At 41.0% G+C, this 9,814-nt stretch overlaps 1 protein-coding gene across 2 annotated transcripts; it reads left to right on the plus strand.

Moving 5' to 3' along the window:
- The first annotated feature begins 64 nt into the window (after positions 1–64).
- hhatla (hedgehog acyltransferase like, a) lies at positions 65–8,186 on the plus strand. 2 transcript variants are annotated; one of them, XM_086271137.1, is made up of 13 exons: positions 65–239; positions 1,226–1,353; positions 2,776–2,843; positions 2,942–3,055; positions 3,485–3,505; positions 3,744–3,938; positions 4,791–5,000; positions 5,330–5,501; positions 5,797–5,941; positions 6,051–6,086; positions 6,178–6,379; positions 7,251–7,392; positions 7,660–8,186. In XM_086271137.1, the coding sequence occupies exons 2-13, from the start codon at positions 1,248–1,250 to the stop codon at positions 7,800–7,802; spliced, it is 1,554 nt and encodes a 517-aa protein (XP_086127263.1). In that variant the 5' UTR covers positions 65–239; positions 1,226–1,247; the 3' UTR covers positions 7,803–8,186. The 2 variants fall into 2 exon arrangements, with proteins under 2 accessions (XP_086127263.1, XP_086127264.1); XM_086271138.1 differs by lacking the exon at positions 3,485–3,505.
- Positions 8,187–9,814: the final 1,628 nt, after the last annotated feature.

Here is a 9,814-nt window from a genome sequence, read left to right on the forward strand (position 1 = left end):
CAGTAGTGGTGGATAAATATATCCCCCCTCCTCCTCCTCCTCCTCCTCCTCCTCCTTTCGTTGGGTCCGCAACATCCTGACTGCCAGAGGCTGGTGATCAGAGGCAGCGGCAAAGCCCCCGCAAGACGAATGAAATGAAATCTGCTTTTGCCGCCACCTGCTTTCCCCCAATTTCTTTGGTCTACTGAAGAACTGGCTGTAGTGCTGCCCTCATCCTGACAGTGTAAAGCGGATATAAGGTTAGTAAAACAAGTCTTGTATTAATGCAAAGTGATAAATATGACGGAAACCACCAGGGGGGAACAATCAGAACAAACAGCCGGTGTGTTATCGACTCTGTGCGCACAGAGCATTGAAAAAGTAAGCCTCAATTTGTATGCATGCCGCTTTGCGGGGGATCTGCATAGCCATGGTTACATCTTGGCACTGGCATGCCACACTTGTTCGTCCAACTCCTTTAAGTTCAACTCAAAGTGCGCTACATGAGCATGAAGCACACGCCCTAACACAGCCAGGAACCCGGGCTGTCCACCTGAAAACTAACGGTTTTCCCACTCCAGTGCGCCATTCTTGGCCATTCCAGTTAGGGCTAATTATTCTGTGAAGTGAGTCCCCAGCGCCTCCCAGATCACATAGCACTGCAGCTGCCCTGCTGTACAGCAAACCAACTGCAAGACAGTACTATAATAGGAAGGAGAGGTAGGGTTGCGCAGCTGACGGTGCTGATTCCGAGGAGCCAGAGCTCTGAAGTCCTATTTAAGTCACTGGGCTGTCGATCCGGGAAGCTTATTAGTAAAATACCACCTCGGTGAAACACCCCGGTCTGTCTCAGACCAGTCAGGAACTTGTGTTATTACTGCGCTGACCCGTTTTTGTGGGTGTATAGTTTCTATAGGCACAGGCTGATTTCCACTGGGTAACACTGCCAAGGACATCTACCATAAAAATTAACTGTACTGGGTTTCTCCTCGTGTTTTGTCCGGTTAATCCTGCGGAGCATTTTATTTATCGAGGAACCTGTCAACGTGCATGCTTTCATACTGACATGTCACAGCAAACTATAATGTAACAATTTCCAAAGAATAACCTGGTTCAGTAAAATAAACCTTTTAACCCTGCATTTCTCTCAGAGCTTTCCTGTTTTTGTTTTGTTTTCTGTTCATTTATACTGGTTCCCTTCACTTAGGTCTAACATTATGTGGCTGATTGCTTTTCAACCCATTAGGCTTCAAGTGTGCAGATTCACCATGGGGATCAAGACTGCCCTCCCTAGATATGAGCTGTATCTCTACACAGCTGTACTTGCTGTGGCCTTGATATGGGCAGGCAGTTGGATATTTGAAGCTTCAAGTGGTGAGTGCACAACGTGTCAAGAGATGTCCGGAGTGCATGCATGCGCGCGCACACACACACACACACCCACACACACACACACACACACACACACACACACACACACACACACAGGCTGTCGGTGTAACTGAGAAAGTCCGAAAAAAAAATCAATATCACAGTGCTTTAACATTTATAGAGGTTAATTGAAATCCACTGATATTCCCTAAAGTTGGAGAGAATGGACACTTTTATGCACCTACTATCAGCTTTAGGAGCACAATTTTCACTCATGATCTGATAAATGTCACTGAAAGCCAAGTGACAATGCAATTCAATTTCAATGCAATTTAAAAACTGCCTCAAAAAGCACCGTCCTACATCCTACAACAGTGCTCTATTTAACCTAAAACAGGGCAGAACAAAGTTCATTTAGTAGATGAAAAGAGACTGCTTCCCCCCCTGCGTGTTCTTATTATGTGAAGACAATTTGAAAAAATGGTCCACTTACTCTCTAATTATTTCCCAGATGGAGATATTTCTGACTAAGTTACACTGAGCCAACTAACTCCAAACCCTTCATCCTGAAATAACACCAAATGTTTGCATGCATTCAGACTATGACATGCTTCGACCAGCCTCTTCACAAACTGATCTGAGTGGACTGAGTGCAATCGGGTGACTGGTGCTGTCTGTCACCGTCTGTGCTGTCATACAGTCTAGATGTCAATCATCATTTTAGTCCAGATATTTTTTCTCCTTCAGTCTCTGTCTCTTAAAATGGTCATTTGTAATACTCAGGTCTGCATGCTACAGTAGCACTGTATACTGGCAATAGTAGTTTGGCTGTGTTCCCAGAAGTAAGAGGCTTTCCCCGAATGACCCTTACATTTTGAGGCTTCTCCAGCTTTGGCTGGAAAAACCTACTCCCCACTGTGGTGGTGGTGGTGTAGGTTGATCACATTTGTTGCTACACTGATTGCTTCAACTTTGGTCACCACTGCGATTGTTTTTGGTGTTGTGTTTGTCATTTATGTGTTAGCGCTTTGTTCGGGTTATATAGAAAACTACTCTCCTGCAACAAGATTATGTCTACATGAGACTAGATGTCAGCCTCAGAATAGAAAGCTCTGCAGTGAGTGTATTATGTAATATTTGGTGTTATAAAATAGACCAGAAGTGCTCTCAGGCCCTTAAATTTGCAATAATCCAATGAACACACCAAAGCTCTTCAAGCTGTGACTACCTGCACGACTGTTTTCTTACAGAGGAATAACCAGCTCATATAAAAATGCCCAAAACAAAGCTGCTCAAAGCCTGGATTCCCTAACACAGAGGCTTTACAGTGTCCTGCCATTACTTAAAGCTGTTTTGCATTATTAATAAAACACCTCAGCATGCACAAATGGAGATTATCGTTTTTTTGTTTGTTCGTTTTTTCAGAAAATGCAAACAGAAAGACCTTCAAGGAAAGCGTCAAACCAGGATGGCATTATTTTGGCAGGAAAATGGTAAGTCCCTCTTCTTCATGTATTCTCTATACAGCTGCACAGCGCCATGTTAAGCGAGCGGTTGTTATTTGATCCTAATGCATTTTTCCTTGCTGTAGGATGCTGCGGACTTCGAATGGGTGATGTGGTTCACGACATTCCGCAATCATATCCTTTTTGCTCTCGTTGGTCATGTGATCTTTGCCAAGATATTTTCCCTGGTGGCTCCAAAGGTGCGCGGGTGTGAATGCTCACGAGATACTCCTGGGTTTTGAATAAATACACGTGCGGGCTCATGGTGTTTTCTCTGTAAATATGTATTTCACACATATTTGCATGTGCTCAAGTGTGAAGAAAGATATTACAGTAAATGCAAAGCTGCATTCTGCTGATGTGAACAGAAGGCCTTGAAGTGATTAATTAAATGTAGTTTTATTCCATTTTTATTCAATGAGATGTTTTTCTGTTCCAGAACAAAAATGTTTCTCGTGGCTTTTATTTGAACCTCAAGGCCTGACAGAGTGACTCAACACAGCATGAGCTGCTTTCTTTGATACCAAGTTCCCATCTGTTGCGTCTCTGCTGTGAATATCTGGACATATTTAAAACAGTTCATCATGTTTTAAACATGTTTTCTGTCTTGTTTCATGTTTACAATGAAGATTGGTATAAATGGATGTAAGGTAACATTAAAAGATCTTAGAATTTCACAACATTTGCCATGCATTTCATTTAAATTGTGCATATGTGGACTGTAGATTTGTTTTCATTGCCCTGTAATTTAATCTTCCCATCCTTAGGTATTTTAATTTTTTGCAGTGCCATGAGTGTTATTATACTAACACCACTCTTCATGTGTGTTCCTGAATTCTGAACTATATCCTGATATCTTGACTAATTCTGGCTCCTTCTTATCCACAGCACAGATCCTTGGTCTTTGGGGTGTATGGAGGTTTGGCAGTCCTGGTAACGATGGGCTGGACTTTCTTGGCTCTGGTTCTTTCTCATTGCATCATACTATACAGCGTGGCTATATTCAAAAGTAAATGGATGTGCTTCGCTGCAGGCTTGTGTACGCTGGCCTCCATCAAGCTGGAGCCCTTTAACTCCTGGCAGGTGAGGGAATGGTAGCAAAGTAGAAGTTTAACAACTTCACCTACTTCCAAAGTCCAGCGACGCATGTAATAAATACTACAACATTTGTGCTCGACCACCACATTTCTTCCTAATGATCCTAATGGAAGTTCTTTCTGCCCGTCCCTGAGCCTGGTTCTGCTGGAGGTTGCTTCCTGTTAAAAGGGAGTTTTTCCTTCCCACTTTCTCTCAGTGCTTGCTCATAAGGGGTCATTTGATTGTTTGGGTTGTCTCTGTATTATTGTAGGGTCTTTACCTTACAATATAAACAACCTTAAGACAACTTCATTTGTGATTTGGTGCTATATAAATAAAACTGAACTGCAACTTTTCTGGAGTTTAGCTGAGTTTGTAGGGGTGTTTCCAGGATTTTCCAAAATGTGGTGATTCAGACTCAGAAGCAGTTATTGAAGCCCACTGGAAATAAGTGAGGTTTATTAGAAAGAAACAACCAATAAAACCATTTGAAAATTGGTTGAATTTAAATGCAGACAGACCTCCAGCCTCCCTAAACATGCACTAGAAAACGTGAATGCCCTGTAGCATCATAGTTTTCACATTGCTACACACAGTTGTTGTTGGCCCCCCTTTATCCACACCACTGTGAAAGGTTTCAGCTGTAGGTGATCTTAGAAGCGTTACCAAACCGGAGAATGATCCCGAAACACTATAGATAACATTACAAATTATAGTATTTGGTCTAATATGTAATGTATGGACACATGATTACAGTACTGACAGCATACAGCTTCTGCCAGATTGTTATTGTCGTCCTTATGCAGACTGGTGTTTGAGGCTCAGAATAACTTTTATCCCCCCACTGCCCCACAACAGGAAGCCTTGGTAACTGGTTCCTTCAACCTCCAAGATATCCTGTTCTATGGCGGTTGTGGCTTCAGCATCATGCGCTGTATGAGTTTTGCTTTAGAGAACTGCGAGAAGAAGGAAGGCAACTACACGTTCTCAGACCTGGTGAAATACAACTTCTACCTCCCATTCTTCTTCTTTGGACCGATAATGACATTCGACCGGTTTCATGCCCAGGTGAGGATTGAAATCAAATGGAATATAAACATAAACTGGTGTTTTTTTAAAAAAGAAACCCTAATATTTCTTTTAATCAACAGTAGGTACATCTATTCTTTAATTAACTATTTTATTAATGTGAATAATTAATTGGTCCAAAAATAGTTACAAATCTGTAACTCTGCTATTCTGAATGGAGTAATCGTCAAATATTCAAGTTTCTATGGAATATGGCAGGGATAGCTCAGTAGGTAGAGTGGTCGCCCCATGATCATGGGTTCAAATCCCCTGAATGGCTACCTGAGCAAGGTACTGTCCCTAGTTTAGTGGAAGCTTTTGTTCTGCAGGCAAATAACACTCAGCTGATCCGTAAAGAGAGGGAGATGTGGAACATCACCACCAAGGCCTTGTTGCACCTGGGAGGTATTCTCGTGGTGGATGTCTTCTTCCACTACCTTTACATTCTGACGATACCCAGTGACATGAAGCTGGTCGCTAAGCTTTCTGACTGGTCTCTGGGTGAGTAATTAAATCCAAAGCTTTTTCCTTTCTTTCGCACTTGCACTGAAGTTTTCTTGCTTCAGTCATTTGATTTCTTGTGGTTTGAAATAACATTGTTATTCCCTAAAATCATACTATTTCCAAGGAAAATCAGTGAAAAAATGAATAATCTAAAATTCTAATGAGACATCATTTCAAGTTAATCTGCTACTGGAGGTTTTCTCAGAGGCAGGACTTTAAATAAATGCCTGAAAAGACTGTGGGATATATTCTAATTAGGAAAGATTCAGATTTGTTTTTATGTGATTCACAGCTGGACTGGCTTATTCCAACTTGGTGTATGACTGGGTGAAAGCGGCTGTAATGTTCGGCGTCATCAACACCGTGGCAATGCTGGATCACCTGGACCCTCCTCAGCCTCCCAAGTGTATCACCATGCTTTACGTCTTCGCTGAGACGTACGTGCGACTTGCATCAGCAGTGTGAAACCACAGTGTAGTTTCTTGGTTCGCTCTGCAAAACCGTAAAATGTGTGAAAGTATTCATGAAACTTTGTGTCTTTTGTAGGCACTTTGACAGAGGCATCAATGACTGGCTGTGCAAGTGAGTGCATGGATGATTTAAATTCATGGGCATAAAGAACCGAACGCGGTATAGACAAGAGGATTTTGACTCATCGTTGTGTCACGTGCAGGTATGTTTACGACTACATTGGTGGAAATCACGATCAAATCTTCAAAGAACTTCTTGCAACCATCTGCACTTTTGCCGTCACCACCCTGTGGCTGGGCCCATGTGAACTGGTTTATATCTGGTCCTTTTTCAACTGCTTTGGTCTCAACTTTGAGCTGTGGGTGGCCAAGTTCTTCTCCCTTCCACCACTTTCTACCATAGAGGTGAGAAACGATAAGGCAAATAGTAATGCCCCTAGGCATGTTTGAGCATGGATGAAAATTCTTGCCTTGAATAACAATTTGTGTCTGATACATTTAAAGAAGAAATTAAATTACTTGGTAAAAAAATTCTTTAGAGTCTTGACACAAACACAGGAATCTATCAACATTTTGTCATCACATTTAGTCACTGGATACAGAATCTCTTCTTCATCACTGATAGTGATCTTGGTATTTAATGAGCACTGATTTTAAGTCACTCTATCACACTTTGTGGAAGCTGCGTAATGGACTGAGACAGAATAGTGTGTATTTGGTTCCTGTTTCCCCGTGCCCTTCTTGTTTCTCTCCTCTTTCCCCCAACACCCCAACTGGTCACGGCAGATTTCTGTCTGGCTCTACCAGAGTTCTCTTCCTGTCTAAAGGAAGTTCTTCCTTCTCACTGTTGCCAAGTGAGCCTCAGGGGCTATTATCTAATTCTCTTTAATGTTGTACCTTTCATTATAAAGGGGAGTGAACTGGCAGTTAATAAATAAAACTGGTGGTTATCAACTTCACAGATCCATTTCTTAGTTTGATGGGCCTTAATACAGTACTGACCTGAGAGCAACAGGATCAAAAGTAAGCTGAGCGACACGATTTTGAGGTGTGGAACTATTTTTATTCATTTAAAAAGCCATTATTAAAAGAAGTGGATCTATTATATTTGCCCCAAGAATATAATAGACAAGAGAAAAGCAAAACAGATCCTAATTTAAAGATGGACTAAGCATCTATCAAACATTTCACAGGTCTGCAGGATGGCAGCAGAATTACATTTTTTCTTTTTCTGTGTTAGTTGTAATTTTGTGCTCTGTTGTGTGTCTTCTGTTAGAGTGCCATGGGTGAAGCCATGTCACGCAGGATCCGCGGTTTGTTCAATGCGGCCAACTTCTGGGCTATCGTCCTCTACAATGTTCTCTCCCTGAACAGTTTGGAGTTTGCCAAAATGGTGGGAAGGAGACTGATTTTTAAAGGTGGGGAACAACATCAGTATGAATAAAAAACAGGGTTTTTTCTCAGTTCCAAAAGCACAGGAAAACAAGAAAAGTAAAAACTTGAGGGGCTTAATGCTCCACAGATCATTTGACTTTAGCATCGCTTCTGTTTTCTTCATAGCATTAAACATTCTGTGACACAACTCTGACAGGGCTTGTTCACTGGATTATCTGCAGTATTTCCTTTAAAGTTCTGCTTTAATGTTCTCACCCCCCCTTCCTCCTTCTTCTTTGTCCTATTGTTAGGTTTTCCTCTGTCGACCCTCTCTGTGTTACTCGTGACCTACTGTGGTGTGCAGCTGGTGAAGGAACGAGAGAGACAACAAGCCTTGCTGGAAGATCCAGAGCCGGTGAAGCCAGTAGATGGTGGCAAAGAAAAAGCAGAATAACCTGGCAGAGAAACAGTTTCACAGACTTAATGGTCAATGGGCGCTCACGTGGTTCTATCCTCGGCCTTGCATGCTGTAACAGAACCATGCTGGTTAACAGCCATTCAGCACCTATATTGTTCACAAGCCGGTGTTTTTCCTTTTGTTTGTCGGAAGCGAGGCAATGATTCGAACTGTGAAAAATCCGCAAGTGCACTTGCTGTTGATAATCAACACATACTTTGGCACAAACCCACCAACAGTGCATTTAGTATTTGTATTGATCTGGACTAAAGATTGTTTAAAATCTATCTATCTATCTATCTATCTATCTATCTATCTATCTATCTATCTATCTATCTATCTATCTATCTATCTATCTATCTATCTATCTATCTATCTATCTCTATATCTATATATATATATATATATATATATATATATATATATATATATATATATATATGTTTAAAAGTACTTAAGGACATATAGTATTGTAAAGGAAGAATTACTTTTGGCCTGTGTGGTTCTGTTCTCCTTCACTTTTATTTCTTCTTCCTTTTTTATCACCATCTTTGTTTTTTATTTAATTGAGATGGTTGAGATCCAATCTTATTGATCTGTAATCAAGCTAAAAGGGTAAAACTTGAAGAAAACTTGAAATCAGGGCGTCATAAATGGAGTGCAATAAAGAAAATAAAAAGGGTGCTATGGAGCTGATTGTAATGTACAGTATAATTGTTTTACTCTTACTAAGAAAAATATATATGACGGTAAAGCACTGGTATTTTAGTTTGATTATGTATCAGATCTCCTGTGATTCTGAGTACTGAATGTAGCTAAGTCACTGGAAACCATTCAAAGAATGACTGCCTTACTCTACTACTGTCCACAGGAGATTACTGTGGGTGTGGCGTTTTGGTCCATCTCTCCTCGGCCCTCACTCACATAATAAAGACCCCCACTTGAAAGGCCAGAAGCCCAGCAGGGGACATGGGTCAGTGTTATGCTGCCTGTCAACAAAACCTGCTGTGTGTCTTCAGTGCAGCAGTCAGAGAGAGAGAAAAACTCGATGCAATGTTTTTTCCCACTTTTGGGTATTCATTAAAGGTGTTCATTTCAAATGTTTGACTTGTAATAAAGTGGTGTTTCGTCCAGAAGGGACACTCCTGCTGTGAGTTTGTTTGGTTGCTATTTGCAGTGAGATTGCTGTGTGTACATGTATGCACCTATGAGCTGTTCAGGACGGTCTGCATTAAAACATTTGAACAAATTCATTCTCTTTGAATGGACGAAAAAGGCTCTCCTGCTGATTTGTGAGACACTGCCATTCATCACCACCAGATGGCCCAGTTTGTCCAAAGTTAATTTCTGCTATTTCCTTTGTGGTTACAGCATGGATGATTAAAAACATCCAATGTTTGCTAAACTTTTCTTTTGGCCTGTCCGACAGTGTAGCAGCTGTTGTCTGAAGGCCAAAAAATGCCACACAGATTTACTTTCCCACGTGGACCATTACTGTATTTGCTATAATGGTCCACTTGATAGTTATATTTCATTAGAATTTTATCAGGATTTTTAATTTTGAGTTATTATAATGACAATGGACAAGACTGAACAGAAAAGAAAACAAAGAAAGAGAAGTTGGGAAGAAAGAAAGAGGGAGAGAAAGGGACAGAGAAAAAAAACACATCAACAACAGAAGTGGGACAAAACCACCTCTTTGCCAACAGGCTACACTACATGTCAGGATGGTTAAAACATACCCTTTTAGAAAAGCCCGGGCCAAATTAAGTAATTCACTTGTATTTGTTGATGAGTGTTCCTTTTATGAAACCAGTCTGGCCAGGCCGTATTATGAGGTGGGTTATCTTTTCTAATCTTTTAGAGTTTTGTGACGTCAGTAACCAATACAGTGTGACACCCAAAAAGCTTGGTTGGCTTCATGTTGAGATTTACTGGCACAGAGCACAGAGAATTATTTAACACGATTACCTAAACTTTTGTTATTTTTTTTAAAGCTGCTGGCAACC

The sequence above is a fragment of the Aulonocara sp. 'chitande type north' Nkhata Bay genome, linkage group LG18, assembly GCF_057382095.1.
Source record: "Aulonocara sp. 'chitande type north' Nkhata Bay isolate Kocher_YH1m ecotype deep benthic linkage group LG18, A_spYH_male_GT1.1, whole genome shotgun sequence".
In the NCBI taxonomy this organism is placed as follows: Eukaryota; Metazoa; Chordata; class Actinopteri; order Cichliformes; family Cichlidae; genus Aulonocara; species Aulonocara sp. 'chitande type north' Nkhata Bay.